This window comes from Carcharodon carcharias, chromosome 13, assembly GCF_017639515.1.
Source record: "Carcharodon carcharias isolate sCarCar2 chromosome 13, sCarCar2.pri, whole genome shotgun sequence".
Taxonomy (NCBI): domain Eukaryota; kingdom Metazoa; phylum Chordata; class Chondrichthyes; order Lamniformes; family Lamnidae; genus Carcharodon; species Carcharodon carcharias.
The window spans coordinates 133689509-133716193 of record NC_054479.1 but is presented as its reverse complement, the minus strand read 5'-3'; the positions used below and the strand labels follow the sequence as shown (position 1 = coordinate 133716193).

The 26685-nt window shown below is 43.0% G+C and overlaps 1 protein-coding gene across 5 annotated transcripts; it reads right to left on the bottom strand.

Annotated features, from left to right (window-relative positions):
- Window positions 1-800: 800 nt before the first annotated feature.
- LOC121285983 (ankyrin repeat and SOCS box protein 13-like) lies at window positions 801-25967 on the bottom strand. Of its 5 annotated transcripts, none has more exons than XM_041202988.1 (6): window positions 25505-25967; window positions 18063-18250; window positions 12584-12734; window positions 11259-11393; window positions 9628-9819; window positions 801-2540 (listed from the first exon to the last, which is right to left on the bottom strand). In XM_041202988.1, the coding sequence occupies exons 1-6, from the start codon at window positions 25587-25589 to the stop codon at window positions 2410-2412; spliced, it is 882 nt and encodes a 293-aa protein (XP_041058922.1). In that variant the 5' UTR covers window positions 25590-25967; the 3' UTR covers window positions 801-2409. The 5 variants fall into 5 exon arrangements, with proteins under 5 accessions (XP_041058922.1, XP_041058926.1, XP_041058925.1 ...); XM_041202992.1 differs by having other exon boundaries at window positions 801-2327; window positions 25505-25950; XM_041202991.1 differs by lacking the exon at window positions 801-2540 and adding an exon at window positions 6357-6591 and having other exon boundaries at window positions 25505-25961.
- Between the last annotated feature and the right edge of the window lie 718 nt (window positions 25968-26685).

Genomic DNA, 26685 nt, shown 5'->3' with positions numbered 1-26685 from the left:
TGGCAGAGTTACCTCTCACCAAGCTGTGATGATAACTGACGATTATTCAGTTATCTCCAGACACTCACACTGTACATAATTACAAAGAAGAGCTGCCATTTTTAAAAAAATGGGGGCAGGGGAGTGGTGGGGGGGGGGGGTTGAAGTCAGTAGTTCAACACTGGGATAATGATAGAAAGCATTCCGAGCTTCTATTGCTCAGTACGACTCATTGAGTACCAGAAAACAATTCCACAGCACTTTGGATTGTTTCGAGGGCTACTTAAGACATGAGGGCAACGTAATTTAAGACTGAAAAGACAGTTCATTCTCTCTAGCCCCTCCCAACCAGCAATCCCCATGTGAAGACAAACCCTGAAGGAAACTTAAATTTATTAATCTCGGCACTAGCTAGCAATTTGAACTTTGAATACACGCACATCCAATGTGCGAAAGGCTGCTAGCCACCAAAATCTCTGGACTTCTCTGTTGTCAATATGATGCTGAATTAAATTCTTATGTAATCTCTTATTCTTTCCTGCACCTGCTTTCAAACCTAAAGACAGGTAAGTGAAAAATCCAGGGCGGAAATCCAACAGGAAAAAATTTGCAGGGCTGTGGAGAGTTGAGGATTGGGGCTAACTGAAATGGCTTTTTCAAAGAGCCAGCACCAAGCATGATGGGCTGAATGGCCCCATCCTGTGCTCCGAGATGCGATGACTACATCCGACACCATTAACTGGCAGCGTTTCACTTGTTACAGCTTCAGGTAAACAGGGACTGCAAAACAGGCAGGACAAAGAGACAGCACACATGTAGAATTCACTGTTTTGCAGACATGCATTTTAATGGTGATGTCATAGCAATGCCTAAACACCTTGAGCGACAAGATATTTACATACTTTACAGAGAAAATATCCTTTTTCTGCACACAATTAATGTAATGATGCAGAAGCTTTATTCCCACTCTTAAAATTAAAATTGCTAATGCAAATTCTATTTTAAAGACAAAAATAATTTCTTCCTCTTGAAAAAGGCTTGTCCATAACATTCTACCCAGCTGGATATAACCTAGAGTAGCAGAGGAGAATTGTTGCAATTTGGAGTTAAGGTACATCATTAGGACAGGGTGGCAGAGTTACTTTCCACCTAGTTGTGCTTATAACAACAACTTATATAAATATAGCACCTTTAATGTAACAAAAATCTCCCAAAATGCTTCACAGGGGCATTATTAAACTAAGTACGACAGTGAGTTACATGAGGGGATATTAGGTCAAATAACAAAAAGCTTCATCCAAGAGGTAGGTTTTAAGGAGCATCTTAAAAGGAGGAAAGTGAGGCAGAGGGACAGACAGCTGTAGGGTGGGAATTCCAAAGCTTAGGACCCAGGAACCTGAAGGCGCAGCCACCAAAGGTAAAGTAATTAAAATCAGGGATGCTCAAGAGGCCAGAATTAGAGGACAGCAGATATCTCAGAAGGCTAAGGAGCTGGAAGACATTGCAGAGATAGGCAGGGGCTGTGGAGGGATTTGAAAACAAAGATGAGAATTTTAAAGTCAAGACATGGCTTGATTGGGAGCTAATGTAGGTCATTGAGCACAAGGGTGTCAGGGGAATGGGTCTCGATGCAATTTAAGACATGGGCGGCAGAGTTTTAGATGACCTCAAACTTATGGATGGTAGAATGTGGGAGACCAGCCAGGAGTGAATTGGAACCATCAAGTCTAGAGGTAACGAAGGCATGAATGAAGGTGTCAGCAGCAGACAAGCTCAGACAGGGGCGAAGTTGGGCAATGTCACGGAGATGAAAATAGGCAGCCTTAGTGATGGGGTGAATATGAGGTTAGAAACTATCTCGAGGTCAAGTGCGTCACACCAAGGTGGTGAACTGACTGGTTTAAACTCAGACTGTTGCCATGGAGATGGATGGAGTTGGTGGCTAAGGAACAGAGTTTGACACGGGGACTGTAAATGATAACTGGCGAACGCTCGGTTATCTCCAAATGTTCTCATTGCACATAATCACAAAGAACAGCAGCATTTAAAAAGTTGACAGCTCATCGCTGTGACAAGGGCAGAGAACATTATGAGCTTCTATTTCTTGGACCTACTCACCTATTAACAGAAAACAATTACAAAGCACTTTCCATTGTTTTGAGGTCTGTTTAAGACAGGGCAACAACATAATGAAAAGATTGTTCACTCTATCCAGCTCAGCTTCTGACCTTCCACCTTACTCTCCTCTTCATTGGTCCATTGGAAAATTCCAACAGCGAAAACAAAAGTGTTAGGGTTTGCACCAGAGCCCCGTGGACCAGATGGTCTGCCAATATCCTGGAATCAGCCTGAAAATTGAGGGAAAGTATTTGAACACGTTCACCTCATGGACTCATCTTTGCCTCCCCCACTGCTAGCAGTGGGCAGAAGTCAGCCAGGAGCGGATGCGATCGAATGGTTTCTGTCCAATCCCTCACCCCCATCAGATTGATGCACGAGCAGATGGGTGAGAATGAGTCTAAATAAGCCTTTCTTCCATGGGCATTTCAATGCAAGCATTCCTGCATCAACCAATATCATTAGAAACAGGTTAACTGAAGATTGGTTTACTTGGTGCTTGTTCTGGCTGTGCACAAAATGGCCACCAAAATGGCTCAACAACACTTCAAAGCATTCATTGCAGTTTAAGAACATTGAGCCATATCTGTCTTAGTCAACGGTTACCTTGCAGCCAACACCTAATGCAAGTGAACATTTCCAGGGGGTGAGCCTCCAATGGAAATGCCACTGGCTTGGCCGATGACCTGTGACCAAAGATTCAAGGACAACCATCTGCTTATAGGCATAGTGCACCTCAGGTCCACCTCACCTGGTGCCCACAAGAGGCAGGAAATGGGAAGTGGGGAAAAACAGGGAAGTGATAAGTTATTTCAGTCTCCAATAATGTTTATGGGACTATTTTTTTCAGAAGATTTCAACCTCTTTCAACCCTAGATTGCCATCTACACCAGAACACAGAATGTGGTCTGGGCAAGCCAGGGTTGAATGAATACAGGTCACTGAAGGTTGGAGCTATACTGTGATTGGTGAGTGATCGGCTTCGTGCTACACTGCAATTGTACCAGTCTGCAAATTTTCACTTCCTCCAGTTTAAAGGAACTGTGCACGGACACCAAGCCCCACGCAGGGGGTTCACAGCAGGAGAAAGCACTTTTTGAAACATTTTAAACACTTTTACTTCAGTTTGTAAAGCGATCAGCAGGCCCAGTGAAATCCAAATCTTCTTGGAATGTGGCTTGACACTGAACGGGAGTAGGGTGGGAGGAGGGGTTGAGGGCCGGTGGGGAAGTCACAATGTTTCATTCCACAGTTAGATGACAGTTGTTGTAGAGTGATGTGACAAAGCGAAAGTGATAGTATAATTACATTCATCCAGCATCAAAACTGGCGAATCCTGCTTCTTTACAATATTAATTATAAGCCATTGCCTGGCAGCTGGAAGGATTAAACTAAAAAAAAGGTGCACAAGCAAAAAACCATGACGGCTGGAAATCTGAGTTACAAACAGAAAATGCTGGAAATACCCAGGAGATCTGGCAGCATCTGTGGAGAGAGAAAAACAGAGAACACTATTACAAACACAAAAGGTGCTAAAAAATGGGTTCTGATGAAAGGTCACACAGTTCTGAAACCTTTCAACTCTTGTTTCTCTCTCCACAGATGCTGCCAGAACTGCTGAGCATTTCCAGCAGTTTCTGTTCTTACTTGAAATGAAAAGGTGTTCTATGTAATTACCTGCAGTTGTGACAAGTCCTGGTCTGACCAGATAAACCACTTTCACTATCACTCTTGTGTCAAACCGTTGATATTTTACTTACAGGAAATAACTACTGTTATCAGCAAGGCTTAGGAAAACATTGAAAGAAGTGGGCAGCGTTAAGACTATTGTTTCACGTCTGTGGATAAGTTACCATTTATTGATAAAAACAAAAGATGGACAGTGAATGGTGTTGGATGAGTAGAGCGGGGAGATAGAGGCCGTGCTCGGCCAAGTTTCTTTTTCTTTACTCTTTCATGAAACGTGGGTGTCACTGGCAAGGGCAGCATTTGTTGCCCATCCCCAATTGCCCTTGAACTGAGTGGCTTACCATTTCCAAGGGTAGTTAAGAGTCAACATTGCTATGGATCTGGAGTCACATGTAGGCCAGATTGGGCAAGGACAGGAGATTTCCTTCCCTAAAGGATATCAGTGAGCCAGATAGGTTTTTACAACAATCAATGATAGCTCTCATGGCGCTCACCATTACTGAGACTAGCTTCATATTCAAGATTTATTAATTGAGTTTAATTTCTACCAGCTGCCTTGGTGGGATCTGAACCCATGTCCCCAGGGCATTAGCCTCTGGATTACTAGTCCAGTGACATTACCTCTGCACCACCATCTCCCCAGCTGTGCCTTAATGGGAAGGTCCATGGGGTGGGGTGAGGGGTGAAAGCAGTGAACGAGTGGGATGCGTATCACTGGGATAATTCTACATGCCCTCCTGCAGCCACATCAAGAGTGACATTAGTGGAAGTCTGCTCACATTTTGCATACCCAAACCTCAGAAACAGCAACCAAAATGTGAGAAAACCTAGCAAGAATTATGAATGTGGCAGATTCTGCCGCCCCATACCTCCCCACCCCCCACCCCCCAGAAACAAATTTAAAATTCAAATACATCAAAAAGAAAGGAAGGTAAAAACTAAGATCTCTTGGCTTGAAGCTCATCCCCCTTGGGTTCACCACCATTAGTCAAGTACTCAGTTGAAGTAATGCCCTTTACGTTCTAGACTATATCAAACAGATTATTCCAATTTTTAGGCCATTGCATAATTCTGGTGACACGTGATAATATGGTTTAGTGACTCGAGCCATTCTCTTATGGTCCTTACATCACCAGACATTTTGGTGAATCTAACTGTTGTGTAACACTATTTTGTTAATGTACGATTCATCAACAGTCAAGCAGGGAATTGATGTAGAAAAATAAACCCAGAGAAATCTATTGTATGAATCTGCGTCTAGAAATTATTCATGCTCTACAGGCTAATCTTGTAACAATTTTCTCTTGTTTTGACAGACTTGTTAACCTCTCAGCCTCCATCCCCTGAAAGGCAAAGGCAGCAGATGCACGGGAGCATCACCAAGGTCTCTGGTAAGTTATAAATCATCCTCACTTGGGACTATATTGCCATTCCTTCATCATCGCTGGGTCAAAATCCTGGAACTCCTTCCCTAACAGCACTGTGGGTGTACCTACACCACATGGACTGCAGCAGTTCAAGATGGCGGCTCACCACCACCTTCTCAAGGGCAATTAGGGATGGGCAATTAATGCTGGCCTTGCCAATGTTGCCCACATCTCAATAATGATTTGAAAAAAAAACACACCTTGAATTGAGGCCGGAATCTACAGAGGCAACATGCATCTTGCTTGCTGGCTGGAGACCCAGCGAGAACAATGCCTCTTTGCAGGAAGTCCTGATGCATCTTGTTCCATTCGGTCCCTTAACGGACCAGTAGTGGTCCTTTTCCTGGGATCAAGGACCCTGGGGTGGAAGTCCCACCCACTGAGGGCTGTTGGGCAATCAAAAGCTGGCTGCTTTATTGAACAGCAGCGCCACCAGGGAGGCAGTGGTTGTTGCCAGTATGACACCCACCTGAGGCCCACTGGACCTCGGCTACAAGGGCCGGGGGAAGAGGAGTGGATCTCAGTGGCAGCTCCCCTCAATCCCTTACTGATGCTGGATCCTTCGATTAGGTGCTGAGTGCCTTTAAACAGGGGCGCCCCCCCACCTCTTAGGAGCCCACGAGCAACCCTGCCAGAGTTTGCTTGGCGTATTCCCTGCATGACAGGCCCCCTGCCCACCGTTGGGTTAATACCAGTGGTGATGGGATGAGGCCCTTAAGTGAGCATTAATTGATTACTTAAGGGCCTCAGTTGGAGGTAGGGCAGAGGGTTGTCCACAGGGCTTCAAGCTGCAGGCTTAGCCAGGGTGGAGACAGGAAGGTGGTTGGGTCCCCACCTGCCAATCTCGCTAAGGAAGAGGACAGAAGATTCCAGCCAAAATGGGGTGCTGAAGTGGAAGTGGACACGCAGGAATAACAAACATGCTAAACATTTATACAATATTGCACGATGCAATTTTCAAATTCTGAATTCTCGCATCCATTAAGTCATTACGGCTACATATAGTGACACAGCCATTCCTGAGCAGAATGGAAATGATTGGTTCATCCCCCCATCAATCATGCCTGGAGACCATATTGCTGTAAGTGACAGGATTGATTTTAAGCCTATAATCTGTTTGCGACTATCCTCCACTCGCTGCAATTTGCTGGGGAAAAATATCTTCCTGATTTTATTAGAAGTTGCTGTAATTTCAGTCACGAGTTTGGTTTACTGCAGAGTCATTCAAAATAGACTCTGTAAACAGATTATATATGCTTTGCTGTTTGTCGAATAAATAAGTTTAGTTTGCTGCTGAATGTTATTTGCTGTGAGTCTTGATGTTAAGTCCTGTCTCGTCTCCAACTTACTGATGAACACAGTGATGTCAATGGATACTCTGCAATGATAAGTGGAGATTTCCATGGTGACCAAGTTTAAAAACTTCTTAATTATACAGGTAAGATTTAAATTTAATCAACAGGGCGAGACAGGTTAAAAGTACTTTCTACTGCCATCTAGAGAACGTCAGCAAACTTAATGATTGAGAGTCAACCTTTGCACTTGGGGAGATTGTTTTGAACTTCAGCTGCAGTTTGGTATATGAGAGAAGTTACTGCTCTGTTCAGTGTACTTTTTAGTCTCTGGTCTTCTGTTGGCAGCAACTGTAAGAGAGTGCATCAAATGTGTTCACAAAAATCATTGATTGGGCTCTTACTCGTTAGTTCATCATAGTTTTGAAGTGCCCATTAATATTTTGGGAGTTAAAAGAAGGTTCAATCATAGCAGAGATAGCTGATGAGTCTTGGGGCAATGTTTAACTGGTAGATTGCGTGCAATCTCCGGGGGCCAAGGGCTTTCCTTAGCGTCACTCTGCAGTAGTGTGACAAACTCAGCGGTGTCCCTAAAGTAAAAACACATTGGTTAAGAGCAATAGTTAAAGAGACAGGCAAACACATTCACACTCCTCCTGTACAAAATCTATGGTGTTTGAAAATAGGTTCCTGTTTGCCAATTCACACAGTGAGTCATGCTCTTTGATTTGCTCACACAGGAACTATACTTTCTCACTTCAACCTCAGCACCCTTTTCACTCAACCTTCACTTTCAACAAATCATAAAACACAACAAAACTCTGTAAACAAACAAGATGGAAGTGAAACTAAATTACACCAAACACTCAGAATTTACTTTGGTAGATGTTATCACCCCTCTACCCCTTAGTTTGTGAATGACCAACAGCTTAAATAGTCGTTTGGTAGTACAGAACTTGAGCATTGCTAAAAAAAGGCACATGCTCTTAAAGCTTTTCGTCTTGCACCCAACAGGACAGTTCTCAAGAATACCAATAGTAAAGGGAACAACAATTTATACTGCACGAGAGAAGAGGAGAGTGCTGATTGGTAGAGGTGTTGTGTCATGCAGAATGCACCAGGGAACAGTTAACTGCCAAGCTTTCATTCAAATTCAAACCAGGCAGGTCAACTCGGATTGGTCAAGGCATTACCATGGGGAATGAACCAGAGAATGGCTGTCCCATTTAGTCGAAAAAGGTATTGTTGCGAACTGTCCTGATGAGTCCAAGACGAAAAGCTTTGACGCATGTCTCTTTTTTCAGCAATACTCGACACGTTCGTGTACAACATAGCACACAAATCCATGAAAATAAAAGATAGCAAAAGTATTTTAAACTCTCACATAAAACCGCCAATGCTGTCAGAAATGAAACTTTAGATCTTTTGGGCTCAGGTTTGTAGCTCTTCAAAGCTATGGTGGACCAAATTCTCAGCTCACATTTACCTGTCACACCTCAATATCGTCTCTGCCCAATGGTCCACCTTGCCTCCTACCCATAACACATTCAGGCACCCAACTGTTGACACCATTCTTGGGAACGCCAGCCTGGATCCTGACCCACAGCCAACTTCTAAGCATCATCTGTGGTTTATCACATAGGAACAGGAGGGGGCCATTCAGTCTCTCGAGCTACTCTGCTATTCAATTCAACCATGGCTGAGCTGCACCTCGATTTCATTTACCTGCTTGTGTTACACACCACTTGACACATACCATTTGATACTCTTACCAATGAAAAATGTGAAGTACATTTTGTATTAAAAACACTACAGCCAGGACCCACAGCTGACACTAATGGTGTCAACTGAGTGTTAGAGGCAGGTCTGGGGTAGTCAGGTCATATTTCTTTGGAACGCCTTGTCCCCTCATTGCTGTCAGATTCCAGACCCACATCCCCACTCCCCGATCCTTGTTCCCAGAGTCGGAATTTTAAAAAGGTGCTTACCAGTAAAGTTTGAAAGGACGTCTTAAGTAGAGAAAGAGAAAAAAATATTTTTTCCCCACAAAGTGGTATTCTGCCAGTTTGTTGTGCAAGTGCAGGGAACAAGGACTCTGAGAGAATAGGCAGCTGCTATCCCTCAAACTACCACATAATGGCAGTATATTCACACGTTACAATAACTATTGGGCTCAGATCAAAAGGTTGAATTTTTAAACAGCTACAGAGGCAGACGATAAAAAGCGAAAAAACTGCGGATGCTGGAAACCCAGAACAAAAACAGAAACAGAAATACCTGGAAAAACTCAGCAGGTCTGGCAGCATCGGCGGAGAAGAGCACAGTTGACGTTTCGAGTCCTCATGACCCTTCAACAGAACTGTGGAAGGGTCACGAGGACTCGAAATGTCAACAGAGGCAGATGGACATGCAATATTTTCCCACCGGCTGGCACGCTGGTTTGTCAATATGTTCCTACCTCCCGGCCATTTTGGAACCTGCAGTTTGGGCAGGGATAGCCAATCAGGCATCAGCAAGGGCCTATTAAGGCCACTCTGCCGATGCCAACGGGAATCGCCGGTCAGGCACAAAATGCAGCAGACCAGAAGAGGAGTGCTCCATCGACTGTTTCTACTGCCCCACCTACCACCCCATGGCGATGATCATGATTCCCTCCCGCAGTAGTGGGCTGCCAGCTGTGGCCAGTTTTAACCTTTGAATAAAATCTTTAGAAGGCACCTCCATCTTGAGGCATCCCCTCTCTCTCCTACCTGGATCGGCAGCCCCACTGTCAGAGGTGTGTCAGTGCTGGAGGGCCTCCTATTGGCCCGCCTGCCTCAGCTGACCATCCGCCATCTTTAAAAATTGGACAAGCAGTACACTCCCGGCCTCTGGTTGACCTAGCTCGTCCAAAATCCCATCGGGCGTCAGGCGCCGACAAAACACGGAGTTGGGACCCGGAATTGCACCCGATTTCGGGGTGGGTCCCGGCCCCAGAACTAAAATCCAGCCCAGAGCATCTCAAACAATTTCACACAGTGGGGGAAGTTGGGACCCTAGGTAAGTGGGTGGCATTGGATACGGGTGGATTGAACTGCATGCCATTTCATGCCACATATTTAATAAGTGACAAACATCCTTACTCTGGTAGTACTCCAAGCACTCTGAGGACGGCGATCCAGATTGTGTATAGTCCAGAGGCATCCTCCCTCGGTTGTCCTGTGCATAAACGTTGGCTCCATAGTCGATTAGCATTTTTATCAAATCTACATTCTTCGCCTTGGCTGCAAGGTGAAGTGCCGTTTCGTGGAGCTTAGCACTGTTCACATTCGCCCCTGAAACAGAATTTTATTTACTTATTTTTTTATTCATTCATAGGATGTGGGCTTCGTTGGCTGGGCCAGCATTTATTACCCGTCCCTAAGTGCCCTTGAGAAGGTGGTGGTGAGCTGCCTTCTTGAGCCGCTGTAGTCCATGCGGTGTAGGTACACCCACAGTGCTGTTAGGAAGGGAGTTCCAGGATTTTGACCCAGCGACAGTGAAGGAACAGCCAATATATTTCCAAGTCAGGGTGACAAATGACTTGGAGGGGAACTTCCAGGTGGTGGTCCCATCTATCTGCTGCCCTTGTCCTTCTAGATGGTAGGGGTTGCGGGTTTGGAAGGTGCCGTCTAAGGAGCCTTGGTGAGTTCCTGCAGTGCATCTTGTAGATGGTACACACTGCTGCCTCTGTGTCGGTGGTGAAGGGAGTGAATTTTTGTCTATGGGGTGCCAATCAGATGGGCTGCTTTGTCTTGGATGGTGTCAAGCTTCTTGAGTGTTGTGGGAGCTGCACTCATCCGGGCAAGTGGATAATATTCCATCAACTTTTGACTTGTAGATGGTGGACGGGCTTTGGACGAGTCAGGAGGTGAGTTACTCATCATAGGATTCCTAGCCTCTGACCTGCTCTTGTAACCACAGTACTTATCTGGCTAGTCCAATTCAGTTTCTGGTCAATGGTAATGCCCAGGATGTTGGTAACGGGGGATTCAGCGATTGTAATGCCACTGAATGTCAAGGGGCAATGGTTAAATTCTCTCATGTTGGAGATGGTCATTGCCTAGCACTGGCACATATCAGCCCAAACCTGGATATTGTCCAGATCTTGCTGCATTTGGACATGGACTGCTTCAGTATTGGAGGAGCCGCGAATGGTGCTGAAATTAGTGCAATCATCAATGAACATCTCCACTTCTGACCTTACGATGGAATGAAGATCATTGATAAAACAGCTGAAGATGGTTGGGCCTAGGACACTATCCTGAGGAGCAGAATAAACACATTCAAAAACAGAAGGACAAGCTTGCATTTGTATGGCACCTTGGGCATCTTCATTCAGGCAGTTGACTGTCACCAGTGCCAGTCACAGCATTCCATAACAATAAAACTCAACGCAAGCTGAATCTCAAGCAGACTGGTCACAAAGGTCACAGGTGTGAGAAACAGATTCAGTTTGAAGCTTTGAGGGAAGTGGTTGCTGGGCGCTCTTCAGAGTTTGCGGTTAAGGTAGATCACTGTGACAGAACAGGGCAGGTTTACCTTTTGCACCTAGCCTGCCCTGGCACTGACCAGGGAGTGAATACCAGAGGTAACGGCTGCGGAGGGGGAACATGTTCCACTTGCTAGCGCCGTCATCTTTTAAAGAGGCACAAAAATTCACAAAGCAAGTTATAAATTTTAAACACGCCAACGAGAGGCCACTTCCATTTTGGCCTGGAGACAAACATACTACCTGAGCTCAGCAACAGCTTTGCACAGTCGATATGTGGCCTTGCACAAGCCACGTGTAACGGGGTTCCAAAGTGGCAGTCGTAAGCCTCCAGATTTGCGCCGACGTCGATGAGCAGTTTCATGCATTCTGCACTACCTGAAACAAAAGTCAGAGGAAATCATAGGAATTAAAACAAAGCCACCTGTATCCTTTTACGCCCTCTCTTCTCCCTCTCACAGCACAGGTGGATTGTTCCAGGCCCAGAAGGGAGAAAAAAAAAAAAAGCAGGTCAGACCAATGCTCTTATATCCCAGTTTTCACTGGTGTTCTATTTTAAGGTGTGCGAGACCAGTTCAGACCAGTATTCTTATCTCCCAGTTTTTACTGCTTCATTCCCCTTCTGGGAGGGCGGGGGGGTGGGGGGTTTGTCTCCAAATCCCCCCCTTCTCTCTGTGCAGAGAAGTCTTAAACAACTGCTGCACCCGCTCCCAAATTGGCCTACCTCAAGAGGTCAATAACCCACCACATGGGATATCACCGATGAATACATCTACTTTGTGGTGCTGCTTCTCCCAGTGACATACATTCAGCAATGGTTGGGCCCCGTGCAAAAATCAGCAGAGACCAGTCCATTTTGTTAGCTAGGAGGAAATCAAATACCTTCAATACTTTCCAGTGACAAATTTCAAAGCCATTAAACAGGCTCACCGTGAAAAATAATATCAGAGGAATATTTGACATTGTAGAGGCTGGTAGTGGGAGTGCTAGGTTTATAGCTAACTAGGGGCAGCTAATGGAAGGAAATGAATAACCACGTCGTATGTTTACGGATTTGAACAAGGATGTCTTTATCGTAAACGCAGTCGATAGTATCAGATGTTTCTCATGTCACCCCACCCCCCACCCTCTGTAATCACCTCCTCCAGCCTAAACCCCTGCGCACCTCCAATTCTGGCCACTTGCACATTCCCAACTTTTAATCACTCCTTCATTTGTGACTGTGCCTTCAGCTGCCTGGGCCTGAAGCTCTGGGACTTCCCTTTCTCTGTGTTTCTCCTCCATCTCTCCTCCTCAAAGACGTTCCCCTAAAACGCACACCTTTGACCAAGCCTTTGCTGCCACGTCCTAATCTCTCCTGACGTGGGCTCAGTGTCAATTTTTGTTTGACAACATTACTTTGCAGGCGCCTTGTGGTGTTTTACCACTTCAAAAGACAGCGATTACAAATGCAAATTGTTGTCGCTTGGTATTGAGAGGGGTGAAGTTGAAGTGTCCCATTTCTCTCAGTTACATAACATACATTTTAACGAATTGGTAAGTAAGGAAGTAAATGATACTTGAGTTACCAATCATGCAGGCTTCATGCAACGGTGATGCGGCGAAGAAGAGTGGGTTCACCTTTGCTCCGTGGTTCAACAGTAACTTGACACATTCAATGCTGCCCGCTGCACATGCATCACAAAGTGGTGTACTCCCGTCAATGTTCCTGGCATCAACCTGAGGCACAGATTTTAGGAGGATAGTTACATTTCAGATTGCTGTTTTAATACAGGACAGTGAAGCTATTGTGGCAATTGTGGCTAAGCAACAAGTAGAGAAAAAAAAAAACTAGTTTAAACTGGAGCCCTCCGGGTCTATTCTTTTGATCATAATAACACTCGAGAATAAAATCATAATTCAGGAACAGCAAAGTTGAGAAACAAGAATTTGCTGACTGAACATGACTAAGAATAAGGCTCTGTTTGGATGTAACTATATTTGGGAATTTGTTTGTTGGATATCTTATAACCTTCAGGTCATCAAATTTAAACTCAGCAAGATCTCAGGTGTTGCATGTTTATTTTTAAAATGCTATTTTTAAAAAAAGGGTACAATGTTAGGAACTTCAGCTACCTTCAAGAAGTACCGTGAATAACCTGGACAGGCACTTGTTTAAGATCCCTTGGGAGTTCTTTGCATATAAGCTTTCTAAAGTGGGACTTTGTGCACTGGTAATAGTTTGAAATAATAATGAACGGATGTTAATTGTCCATCACATTACTCTCTCTATCTTTCTTGAATCTGTCATTAAAAAAAGATAAGGATTATCTGCCACAGATTCCAGTCAAGTAAGGAAACTCACTGGGCACATCTGTACGTACATGGGCACTGCATGGGAACAGAAAACAATGTGCTGAGGGAGTGCTCAACTGTCAGAGGTACCACCTTTCAAATGAGTGCTAAATCGAGGTCCCACAAGCCTTTTCATGTGGATGTAAAAAAAAAATCATATGGCACTATTCAAAGAGCAAGGGAGTTCTCCCCACTGTCTTGGCCAATATATACTCCTCAACCAACATCACAAACAGATTAAGGGTCATTCACATTGCTGTTTGTGGGATGTTGCTGTACACACACAGATTGCTGCATTTCCTATGTGTCAACAGTAGCTACACTTCAAAAAAGTACTTTGGGACATTCTAAGGGGTCAAAAGCACTATTTAAAACCTAAGGCCCTCTCTCTTTCCCAAGATGCAAAGACCAGATTCATTGGCGGTGTAGAGAATCTATGGTGTGAAAAGGTTATGCATCAAAATCCTGGAACTCCCTCCCTAACAGCACTGTGGGTGTACCTACACCACGGACTGCAGCGGTTCAAGAAGGCAGCTCACCACCAGCTTCTCAAGGGCAGCTAGGGATGGGCATTAAATGCTAGCTTAGTCAGAGACACCCACATCCCATGAATGAATAAAAAAAAAAATCATTAATGTGGTAAATCAATAAGCTTCAATGTTGTGTCACCCTTTAATCAAATAAACATGTTTTGAGCTTCTGAGCTCACATTACTTGAGAACATTTCCTCACTCAGTGCAAATTCCACACATGCTTCCTGGGGTAACACGATGCTTTCAGCAGCGAACGAGGGCCTGAAGATTGCATTCAGTTGAAATCACTCTGCAGCAAAACAGTTACTGTGTCTAAGGCTCATAGGTCACAATATCGGCAAGAGAAAAAGTTTCCTCCAATTCCCAGGCCAATCAAACAGCCGAGGGTCAGGTAAACACAGCCTTGTCAACACTGAAAGAATACCTCCAGTTTACCTCTAGGTTGCAGCTGCCAGAACCTGTGAGAAACATTGCTTTCAGAGCAGTGAGGAAATAGGGGTTACAAATTTAGGTCATTATAATCGCTTCTTAATCTGAAGCAACCAAAATAAGAATGAGGGTGGGAAGGGGTGAGAAGCTGGGTGGGACTGTCTATCATTAGAACTCCGTTACTTAATGTGTACCTCTTAATTTGACTTATTGGCTATCATAGAGTTTAAAAATTTCATATCGTGGTCTTCAGGAGTAAAATGTACATAATGGCCCGTATATTGCTGAAACAAATAATAGCACTTGAATGACACTCGCCACTATATCGGCCTGTAACTTGCGGTAGCTCTGCCTCACTACATGAATTGTAAATGGGCACATGTTGCCAGCCAATTTGTGCCAGTCTGCCATTAGCTTCACAAATCATCTCATGCTCGCCCTTCCCATGATGTTTGATGTTGCTGAATATGTGCATTAATTGTCCACTAAACACACAAAAAAATTAAATCTAGTAATTCACTGGGTAAGTACCCATTTAATGATGTAATAATTGTCAACATGTGCCTATCAACCACTTTACCCAGAACATGAACAATTAGAACTGTGAAGTCTCACTTCTTCAGGTTGTGAATTTTAGGAGATTTTTTCTTTGTTACCATAATCTCCCTGAATCTAATGTTCTCTTTGTGTATCCAATTCAGCACTGAGTTCACCCACTATAGTGCTTTCTCCGTCATTCCTCTGTTTATTTCTCAATCCTTTAATCTAATTCATTAACAAATGAACATACAAAGTAGGAGGGGGGTAGACCACTCGACCCCTTGAACCTTCTCCACCATTCAATAAAATCATGGCTAATCTGAATGTAGCTCCAATCCCACATTCCTGCCTACTCCCGATAACATTTCACTCCTTTGTTAATGAAGAATCTATCTAGCTCTGCCTCTAAAATATTCAAAGACTCTGCTTCCACTGCTTTTTGAGGAAGAAAGTTCCAAAGACTCACTTACCTTCTGAGAGAAAATGGAGTGCAGCTGAGCTGAGTGAAGACTTGGAGTTAGGTGAGAGGGGAAGTGTTAATTTTGTTCTTAAATTTTGCTCTTAAAATCTAATCTAGTTTGTAATTAGCAGTAACTGGAAAGTATTGTGTAAACTGGCTAAGTTCTTCCTTTCTTGCAGTTTAGACAGGGTAAATTCACTCTCAGCTGTAGGAGCCGAGTAGTTAATTAGCTAACTGGTTGAATCTGTTTACTGTAACCCCATCTCAGTTTACTATAAATTCAGGGTTCTTTAGTCCAGCCAAGGCAAACGGAGATACACTGGTTGCTCTGTTGTTCGCCAAGGTCTCACATGTCTTGCTATCCTCACTGTGCTGTTACATAGGGCTAAACATCAGCCATGATCTCATAGGCTCAAGGAGTTAAATGACCGATTCCTGTTCTCAGGTTCCAGCAACTTTGGGAGCAGAAAATGTTTAAGGCTAAACATGCACAAAAAATTCCAACTAATAGGGCGTACTGAGAAACAAAATCTGGGTGGCTTTATTCAAAAGTCAACCAAATGAACAGAATCAGGTGCTTAGGTGTGACTGCTCCCCTCGGAGAAGATTGGCTCTATGGGAAATTGGGAGATTTCCAGAGTGCCCACATGAATGGCTCCATAATGCTGTATTATTGGGCAATACCTGAAGGAACACTTTAAGGAAGTAATTCCAAAATGTGAGGCGTAATTGTTTGAAGATATAGCTACCTTGCATGTGACGGGTAACATCTTAAAATGCACTCGAGCACAGTAGAAAAATTGGCATGATTTTCTGATTAGCTCAAACTTCCTACGAACCAAACAAAAATACTTCAACACCTAGTTCAGCACATCACACACAAAACTCTATCTGAACCGCAGGTTTGTTTGCCATGTGTTTTCTCCTGTAATTCCTGCATTTAAAACCATATTGAACCTAACATGGAGTCTTGCAGCTGAACAGGCGATCCACCAGTTTCACAAGAGCGTGGAGGAGGAATTTATGTTCTTTATTGCAAAACTTTGCTGCCACCCAACCAGTATGAGCAGTGCAACTAATTTTAATATCACTCTGAAGTGTTCTGTGTCACAAAGCACAATTAAGCCACAATTCTGCAACAATTGCCAAACAAGAGGCAACCACTCTGTACTCAGTACACATGGTACAAATTTCACATGGTACTGGGTGCCAAACCTCAGCTCACATCAAAGCTGGGCGGAACCCAATGATAAACATGCCCATGAGAAAGATCCTGTTCACATTCATGGCACTATTTATTCCCATTAATGTTTAACCCAACACTTGGCACAAAGGTTCTGTAGAGGCAATGGTTCAAACATGAATGAGATTGTAAATGCCATGATTCAGTCACCAGTTTCCCTGTACATATAGTAATTGATCCATAGAGCTCCTTGCTCTTTCCTCGCTGAGACATTTTCACCTTTTCTGCGCCCCCCCTCCCCCTCCCCCCTCCCCCTCCCCCCTCACCCTCATGAGGTTGCTGACTCAAGCTAGGATTTGAGGCTTACTGCAGAGTAACAGTCATTGTTCAACTTGCTGAAGCTGCTCAATGTTAATCTGGAAAACGCTGATGGAATTCATATTGAGTGAAGCTAGCTGGCGTATGTAGTACATGGGTAAATTTATAAGTTATGACAGAAACAGACCATTTGGTCCAACCAGTCTCTGTTGGGTTTTGAATGGGAACAGCTTCGAAAGCAGGTTTTTACATACGAACATAAGAATTAGAAGGAGTAGGCCATTCAGCCCCTCGAGCATGCTTCACCATTTGACAAGATCATGGTCGACCTGATTGTGGCCTCAACTCCACTTTCATTTCTACCCCCTTTGACTCCTTTGTTAAATCAAGAATCTATCTAACCCAGCCTTAACAATATTCAACGACCCTGCTTCCACTGCTCTGAGGAAGAAAATTCCACGTACTACTTTTCTAGCTAATTTTCTACTTCCTAACCCTAGAATACCATGTACAATAGTAGCATGCCATTAGTATAAACCAGAAACTGAGCCTGTGCCTTCTGGTCTCAGCACCACAACATGCAACAGATTTATTCACTTAAGATGTTGCAGCCTCTAAATATTGGTAAGCTCCTCCAGTCTGAAAAGCATTGGAGGCAGAATTGATTTAGACATTGCCGAATGTCTCAGATCTCAGGTGAAGATATATCAATTTTTTTTCCAAAACTTCGATATATCCTGGATTCAGTGATATGCACAAGCCCTTTTTTTGAACTTGACTGTTGCACCCGAATCATCTAGCAACTCTTTTTGCACGTCTAAACAGGGCACAAGAAAACACTTGTAATCAGATAGAAGATGCTTCTCTCACAACCTTTTTCCTCTCCCGTTATCAACAGAGTTAATGCTTATCTTAGCATGTTCCTCTTGGGGACCAAATATTACATCCTACACACTTGCTTCTTCCTATATCTCCATCATGTTGAGATTGAGATTACACACACCTCCAATTTTTCTCTTTCCCTTAGCTTTCAAATTATGGAACGCTTGACCTGCCTGGGTCTTCCCTTCTCCTTACAAGCTGCGAGTGATCAAAATTCAAGTAACGAGAACACTCAAGTTACAGGATCTTATCTCCATGTTCTGTACTACAAGCCATGACTCTTCTCCTCGCTTGTTTCTCTCAGAAACCTACTTATTGAGGAATAACACAAACACATGACAGTTAATGAATGAAAACCCAGACTTTACCTGTGCTCCTGCAGCAAGCAGCATTTGTACGCATTGGATTTGCCCCCGCAGACTCGCCTCGTGCAATGGGGTTATGGAGTCTACAGTAAGTAAATTCACGCAAGCACCATTTTCAATCAATTGCTTCAGTTTAAAGATCTCGCCTTCTTTGACTGCTTCATGCACAGGTGTATGGTCAGCCCAAAAACCTAAAAAGAAAATAATTGTGAAGTCACTTCTTATATAAAAAAAAAATGTTTTTCTGTAACAGCTCTTATATTCCAGAAAGCCAGTTGGTGACCAATAGAACTGGAGCCAGTCTTGATGTACTTTTATAAGCATTTACAGATATGAACATTATAAGCATACAATTCAACCCCACAACTGCAGTTTCAGTCTGTGTCTATTTATAGAAGCACAAATGAATCCCCAGCTAACACTCACGACCTGCATACAATTAATTTACAATTAGCAGATTCTCTTTATATTAAGGTTAAGGTTTATGTAAAACCAAAATTTCAAAATAAATTAAATCAAAAGCCTCTGTATTCTATACAAAGCATTACATTTTGAAAAGACCCTCCTCCATGACCCCTAACAATTTCTTTGTACAAGTATTTCTTTTTGCAGTGGATAAGGGATTTAATTTGTTTCTTTTTCAGCAATAAATTGCCTCATTACTTCCCTCCCCCTTTAAAAGCCTGTTCAAGATTCATTTTTTTGACTCTGTTTTTGGTCTTCCCCTCCCCTAATTTACTATTTCCAGCTTATCCTTTCTCTTATATGCCTAACATTTTGGGAGATGTTATTGTACACCAAGTTTATGCCGAGAGAGGACTGTAGAGAAATCGTTTAGGAAAGAAAATGTGTGTGCATGCATGAGGGGGAAAGAGGGTGAGAGTGAAATGAAAGAGGAGAGAGAAAAAGAGATCAAATGTGAAATTATTTCCTGTAAATTATTCCTGTAAGAGTACACTGTAAAATGATTGCCCATTAGTACGTTTATAAACCAGTTGCTGACAATATTCTAGCTTGGTTCCTGCTCTATCACTGTCTGTATCTTATTTTCATTTTCCACCATTAAGTTTCACTTTCAGAATCATGCATTACTTTTCAGTTTCTCTTGTGTAAGTCACTCTCTTTCTCTTTCATTATCCCTCGTGTTTGCCTTTTGCTTTATATTCATTCTCTCTAACACTCTCTATTCTTCCCTATCCCCTTCCACAGTTTGGGGATTTCCACCAGCTGGTGAATGGGGGAGAGGCATTGGAGGAAGATGGTGTGGTTGACTGTTTAAAAGGCTGCAGCGTGATCAAGGGGAATGAGGAGGGATAGCACGTTATTGTTTACAGTGTACTCTTACAGGAATAATTTACAGGAAATAATTTCACATTTGATCTCTTTTTCTCTCTCCTCTTTCATTTCACTCTCACCCTCTTTCCCCCTCATGCATGCACACACATTTTCTTTCCTAAGCAGAGACAGAGAGAAAAAAAAGACACGAAAAAGAACAAAAAAAAGTTAATTTAGAAAAAAGATGAAAGGTGGAACAAATTGAGAAGTAAAAGGTTTTATGTTCACCACCTTCTCAAGGGCAACTAGGAATGGGCAATAAATGCTGGCCTAGTCAGCGGTTTCCACACCCCACAAACAAATATAAAAAAAAACTAATAATCAATATATGAAAAAAAAACAAGCACAGGGAATATCAGGGTAGAAAATGAGAAAGGGTAAAGAGAAACGTTTGAGAAAGAGAACGAGTGTGGGAGCAAGAAGTGTGAGAGCAACAATAGGGAGTGCACACAAATAATGAAAAGGTGTGTACGAGTGTTACTAAGAAAGTGAAAGTCAGACATAGAGCAAAACAAGAGGACAGCCAGCCAAAAATCTGAAAAGTAAAATTGCATTTGAATGAAAGAAAAAGATGGAAAAGCAGTAAATTAGAAAGAGAAGAAAAGAGTTGACGTTTCGAGTCCTCATGACCCTTCGACAGAACTGTTCTGTCGAAGGGTCATGAGGACGCGAAACGTCAACTCTTTTCTTCTCCGCCGATGCTGCCAGACCTGCTGAGTTTTTCCAGGTAATTCTGTTTTTGTTTTGGATTTCCAGCATCCGCAGTTTTTTTGTTTTTATAAATTAGAAAGAGCACAAGTTGAAGGCAGTGCAAATGGAGTGTGAGAGAGAGAGAGAGAAATTGAAAGAGTAAAAAGATAGAAAGTTAAAGTAGGGGTGAAAATGTAGCATAGAAAGCATAAGTTGAGACAAAGGTAAAGCAAACGAGAAACCATGCCTGAAAATGGGGGAGACACAATGAGAGAAAAGCGGAGGAACAATAGTGAAACTAAAAGTAAGTTAGAGAGAAAATGATAGATGGAGAGAGGTGGAAAGGGAAAGGCAGCCTGAATGACGTTGTCTGTAACAATAACGTGCTATCCCTCCTCATTCCCCTTGATCACGCTGCAGCCTTTTAAACAGTCAACCACACCATCTTCCTCCAATGCCTCTCCCCCATTCACCAGCTGGTGGAAATGCCCAAACTGAGGAAGGGGATAGGGAAGAATAGAGAGTGTTAGAGAGAATGGATATAAAGCAAAAGGCAAACACGAGGTATAATGAAAGAGAAAGAGAGTGACTTACACAAGAGAAAATGAAAAGTAGTGCATGATTCTGAAAGTGAAACTTAATGGTGGAAAATGAAAATAAGATACAGACAGTGATAGAGCAGGAACCAAGCTAGAATATGGTCAGCAACTGGTTTATAAACATACTAATGGGCAATCATTTTACAGTGTACTCTTACAGGAATAATTTACAGGAAATAATTTCACATATTTCTGCACAAATTGATAAATGTATCCCTTAAATTTCTATTTCTCCCATACAAGCCCATCCACCTCACTGATCTAAAGCTCTGTGAATGCTATCAATCTTCCTTTGGTTCAATGCCAGACCATAGCTTAGTCATCATCAACAGATATTATAAATATCCCTAGAAGTATTTATTCCTTTGTATCATTTATCTACAGCATGAACAACAAATCAAATTGAGTTGAGGTTGACTTACATCAAAATAGAGTTTTTAATAAAATTTTAATTAGCTTTCATCCATCCTGTCTTGACTGAGCTGATCTTTGCTGCCTTATAGTTCCAAAAAAGTTCACAAGTCAAGAAGTAACCTGGATTTTCAATTCACATTTTCCCCTAACCACTAATTTCATCTCCATCTCTCTCCTCCAGATGTTAAATCTTTGCTATACAACAGTCCTACAGGTGCCAATCTTCAAGTAATGAAAGACCTTCACCCACAAAGCACCCTTTGTGACCTCAAAACATTCCAAGAAAGCCTCCTGATGTTAGCCTTGGCTTGATATCTCTTTCACCTGAGTCAAAAGGTTGTGATCTCTCAAGTCCTACTCCAGCTCGAGCAATTAATTTACCCTGATACTTCAGTGCAGTACTGAGGGAATGCTCAACTGTCAGAGAAACCAGTGTTCAGAGGAGACATTATGCTGAAGTCCTGTAAACCTTCTCAGGTGGACATAAAAGATCCCAGGACATGGACTCGATGGGCCTAATAGCCTCCTTCTGCACCATAATCACTCCATAACTCTATTCAAGGAACAGCAAGGCATTTTCAGGAGGCCTGAATCGGGGGACACAAGCTGAGACAATAGCTAAGCAAACCACATGATGGTCGCAGACCATGTCAGTGCAATGAAATGCATGAGCTGAAGAATTTAGTTAGAAGAAAGAAGAGGCTAAGAAGCAGCTGAAAGGCTTACAAATAGAGCCTTTTGAAATTGCCAACACATTACCCAAACTGCAACAGCAGGGGGCAGTGCAGAGTGAGCAACTGGCTGTGAATGAAGGAAAGCTATCTGAGGTAACCCAGAAAGAACAAAATCTGCAAAAAGAAAAAAAAAATATTCCACAGGAAAATGTTTGTATCAAAGTGGGGGAGAAGGGATAGCAAGTAAAGAAGATTGTATTGTAAATATATTTGGGTAAGGACTTGGGGGAGGTGCAGTATAAGGGTGTTTGGGCAGAGCAAGGGTTAATGTAGACTGCAGAGCTGTACCTCCAAGGTTTGCTTTAGAGAATCATGTGCTGGTAGACTGTGTGTAGAACAGTCTGAAAAGGAGCCAGCACTCATGCATGGTAGTACCATTGACATGAATCTAGTTATGGTTTACCAATAAATGGTTTACATTCAACCATCAAGCCTCCAGACTTCTTAGTAAGACACAAAACAACCTTACAACAGCTACCACGCCAGGGAGAAATCCCTGCTTTGTCCTCAAAATCATTCCATGAGATCTTTCCCAGGGGGATATTTCTGACTTGTGCCCGATGCCAAGCTTTGGCACAGTATTTCAATATAGAGGCATCATTCTAGTTAAACCCAATTCTGTTCTCGTCCAAATCCACCTTCCAGCATTGAGTGCAACCTGCAGCTCCTCTTGATGACTTAGTGGGTTTATCGAGTACAAGCCGTGATATATAGGCCAGGCAGTGTCCAGGCTTGATCCCTGGTCTGTGCGGAATTAGCTAATATCAGCTGACAGCACTGCCATAATCCGATTGTGACGATGGCAGATTTCCTTCCCTAAAAAAGATGTCAGTGAACTTGTTGGACTTTTAATGGCAATTTTGCTTTTAAAATTCTCTCTTGTTTTCGATTTTATTTTAATTAAATTCAAATTTTCACACTGCAATGTTGAAATTTCCACACACGTTCTTTGGGTTATTAGTCCAGATTCCAGATTCAGTAACATAACATAACCACAATGCTACTCTGACATCTATGATTACTAAAATGACCTGAATGAAGATAAATGACAATTAATGTGTTTTTTTTTTGCTGTCTTCCCCTCCCCAGGAAGCTGACTTGTGTTGAGGTTTGGTTTCGCTTGCATGATAACCGAAATGAATGACGCTCAGGGGTAATCCTGTACTGTTTGCATTGCAAGGCTATTGTCCATAGAACGGTGCAACCTCAGCCTGATTCTATTCTCAGATATCTGCGCACACATACTGCTTTTTAGTGACGCCTAGTAAAAAGTAAGGATGCAGAGGCAAGTTGCTACATGGAAAGTTGGCATGGCACACACTAGACCTATTCAGGATCTAATTCTGGGGCTTCCCTGCTCTGGATGACTCAGTTCCATGCTGGGTGGTACATTAAGTGCATGTTAACAAAGGCAGCTTGGCCCCTTTCAATTAGAACTGCTATACTACATCTTTCCCTGAAATACATAAAGAAACATAAATCTCACTGTAGTAGCATTGATAATATCTGATAAGCCTTCAACGTTTTCATGAAACAAAAATAATAGAATGACAACACAGTGGCGATCTCATTTTTAATATACATCCAGTTTATCCTTTAAAGATGTCAATTACAAGTGGCACATGTCACAATGCACACTCTCTGCATCTGTGACCTCAGTAAACCATCACTTCCTCATCCTTCTGGATTTGTCTAGTCTTTGGCATAGTTGACCACACCATCTGTCTCTGACACCTCCCTTTGGTTGTCCTGCTCAGTGGTACTGCACTCACCTAGTTCCATTCTTCACTATCGAGTTGTAGCCTGAAAATCACCTGCAATGGCTTCTTTTCACACTCTTGCACCATTACCTCTGATGTTTCCCCAAGGACCTATCAGCTTCCCCTCCTATTGCTTTCCCTCCATGCTGCCCCTTGATCACATCATTGGCCACAGGATATTTTACATTCACCTGAGAGGGCAGGCGTCAGTTTAATGTTTTACATGAAAGATGGCACCTACTAAGCAAAGGAAGGAAAACTATTGTCTTTTGTCCCCATCACAATGTCAATTCCCTTGCCACCGATTCCATCCCCTTTCCTGGTCAGTTTAAGACAGAATGTTCACAATCGCTGCTTGCTATTTGACCTTGAGCTGAGTTTTCAGCTCACATCCCCACCAGCAAGACTTCCATCTTCGTAATATTGCCCGTCTGCAGCACAGCTTCTGAACCTTTGCTTCCTCCAGACTATTCCAATGCTCCCCTGAAGACTCTCCTATCTTTTATTCTCTGCCAACTTAAGCTCATCCAAGGCTTAAGGATGGCTAAGTTTCGTTCACCCGTTACCCATGAGTTCATTGATCAACATTGACTCCTGATTCACCAACACCTTGAATTTAACATTCTCATCCTTGTGTTCAAATCCATGTGGGTGCTACTCCTCCCTCTGTCCATCCAGTCCTATAATCATCCAATGAACTCCACGTTTCACCAACTCTGACCTCTTCTACATCCCCAGTTTTCTTCCCCCATCATTGATGGCTATTCCTTCAGCTCCCTACTATCTAAGCTCCTTCCCAAAACTTCACCTCTTCCAAATTCTCCATAAAAAAAAACTTACCTCTTTGACCACAACAACACTATATATTTATATAGCACCTTTACTGTAATAAAATGCCCCAAGGCACTTCATAGGAACATTAAGACAAAAGAATTACACTGAACCACATAAAGGAGATATTAGGTCAGGTGACCAAAACCTTGGTCAAAGAGATATGTTTTAGGAAGTGTCTTAAAGGAGGAAAGTGAGGCAGAGAGGTATAGGGAGTATCCTCCAGAGTTTGGGACCGAGGCAACTATAGGCATGATCCCAATGGTGGAGCAATTAAAATTGGGGGTTCACAAGATGCCAAAAGTAGAGGAGTACAGATATCTCAGAGATTTACAGAGTTAGAGGAGATTATAGAGATAGGGAGAAGCAAGACCAGGGATTTGGAAACAAGGATGAGAATTTTAAAATCAAGATATTTCTTGACCAGGAGCTAATGTAGGTCAACAAGCACAGGGGTGATAGGGGAACAGGACTTGTTGCAAGTTTAAACATGGGCAGAACATTGGATGGCCTCAAGTTTACAGTCAGTAGAGTGTGAGTGACCAGTCAAGAATGTGTTGGAATAGTCAAGCCTAGGGGTAACAAAGGCATGGATAAGGATTTCAGCAGATGAGCTGAGGCAGGGATGAAGTTGTGACGCTGCAGGGGCGGAAATAGCCTTAGTGATGACACGAATGAGGTAGGAATCTCATCTCGGGATCAAATGTGATACCCAATGTTGAAAACTGACTGGCTTAATCTCAGACTGTTGTCAGGGAGAGGGATGGAGTCAGTAGCTAGGGGACAGAGTTTGGACCTAGGTCTTATTCACCTGCCCTAATATCTCCTATTTTGGCTCAGTGTCAATTTTTGGTCTGATCGTGCTCCTGTAAAGGGAGCGATGCTATATAAATGCAAGCTGTTGTTGTTGATGTTGTTAAAGGCATTACATAAATGCCAGCAGCTGTTGACAAAGCAAGATACACACACAGATAGGAAAATAAAATAATTCTGCTGCGGCACAAGACAAGGTGTTTCCACGGACAGTCTCAGTCAGTAGACCACACAGTCGATCAGGTCACCCAGACTCGGGAAAAACTCACCAATGTCTCCCATTCCTCTCCGAAATGCTCTACTACCGCCGCCGCCGCCGCCGTTGCTGCTGCCGCTGCCGCTGCCACTTTCCATCTTCACATCAGCTGGGCTCCGTCACGTGACTCGGACGACGCTCGCTACATTGCGGTTGCAACATCAAGCGGCGCCTGCGCATGCGGGAAGTGATGGGCGCTGCGAAACTGACATGCGGAAGTGGTAGATGCGTATGTGTGTGGTTGTGTGTGTGTTTCTGTGTGAGCATGTTTTAATGGGCGGAGTTGGGTTAATTAGTCGCAATGAGATCAGTCTGGGAGGATTAAAGGGGGAGGGATTTACTTAGAGTCGCATGTATGTGTTTTTTAAAAAAATGTTCTGCTTGAATGCAACACCACGGAGTGCTGCTGGGGAAAAGCTTCCCCACCCACCAAGTTGGAAAGACTTTAGGGGTCGGAGGTGAATGAGCAATGTCGTCAAATTGTTGAAAGGGAAGGAGACGGTGGCGTAATAATAATAACGTGACATAGGCTCAGGATATTGCTCGGGGGGGGGGGGGTGGGTTCAAATCATGGCAGCTGGTGGAATTTAAAGAATATAAAGAATATATGGAATATAAAGCTAGTCTCAGTAATGGTGACCATGACAACTTTCATTGATTGTTGTAAAAACTCATCTGGACACTGACGCCTTTTATGGGATGAAATATTGTCACTCAGTTCAAGGGCAATTAGGATAACTAATGCTGGCCTTGTCAGTGATGTCCACATCCCGTGAATAAAAAAAAAAGTTATACCTTACTCCATCTTATGTCTTCTATTTTCAGCCAGCATATCACAGTTAATAAATAATAATCTCTTCCAAATTTTAAAAAAAATGGATCTCACACAATATTAAAACAGAAAATGCTGGAAATACTCAGCAGGTCAGATGGAATCCGTGGAGAAGAAACAGAGTTAACGCGAAGGTGGCTGTCATAACGGTGAACCCGTCAGCACTTGCCGTGATCACGACGCTGAAACTGACAGATAAAAGCAAAAAACTGCGGGACCTGGAAATCCAAAACAAAAATAAAAATACCTGGAAAAACTCAGCAGGTCTGGCAGCATCTGCGGAGAGGAACACAGTTAACGTTTCGAGTCTTAACTGTGTTCCTTTCTGAAACTGACGCATCTGCTCATTTGTGTGCTTGCGC

Bases quoted from the DNA above. Each gene is read 5' to 3' on its own strand.
- LOC121285983 (XM_041202988.1), bottom strand. From the start codon at position 25,589: ATGGAAAGTGGCAGCGGCAGCGGCAGCAGCAACGGCGGCGGCGGCGGC. The intron at 18,251-25,504 runs GTGAGTTTTTCC...TTTTCTTTTTAG, and splicing joins GAGAGGAATGGGAGACATTG to GTTTTTGGGCTGACCATACA. The intron at 2,541-9,627 runs GTAAGGATGTTT...TGGTTGATGCAG, and splicing joins GTGCTTGGAGTACTACCAGA to GAATGCTTGCATTGAAATGC.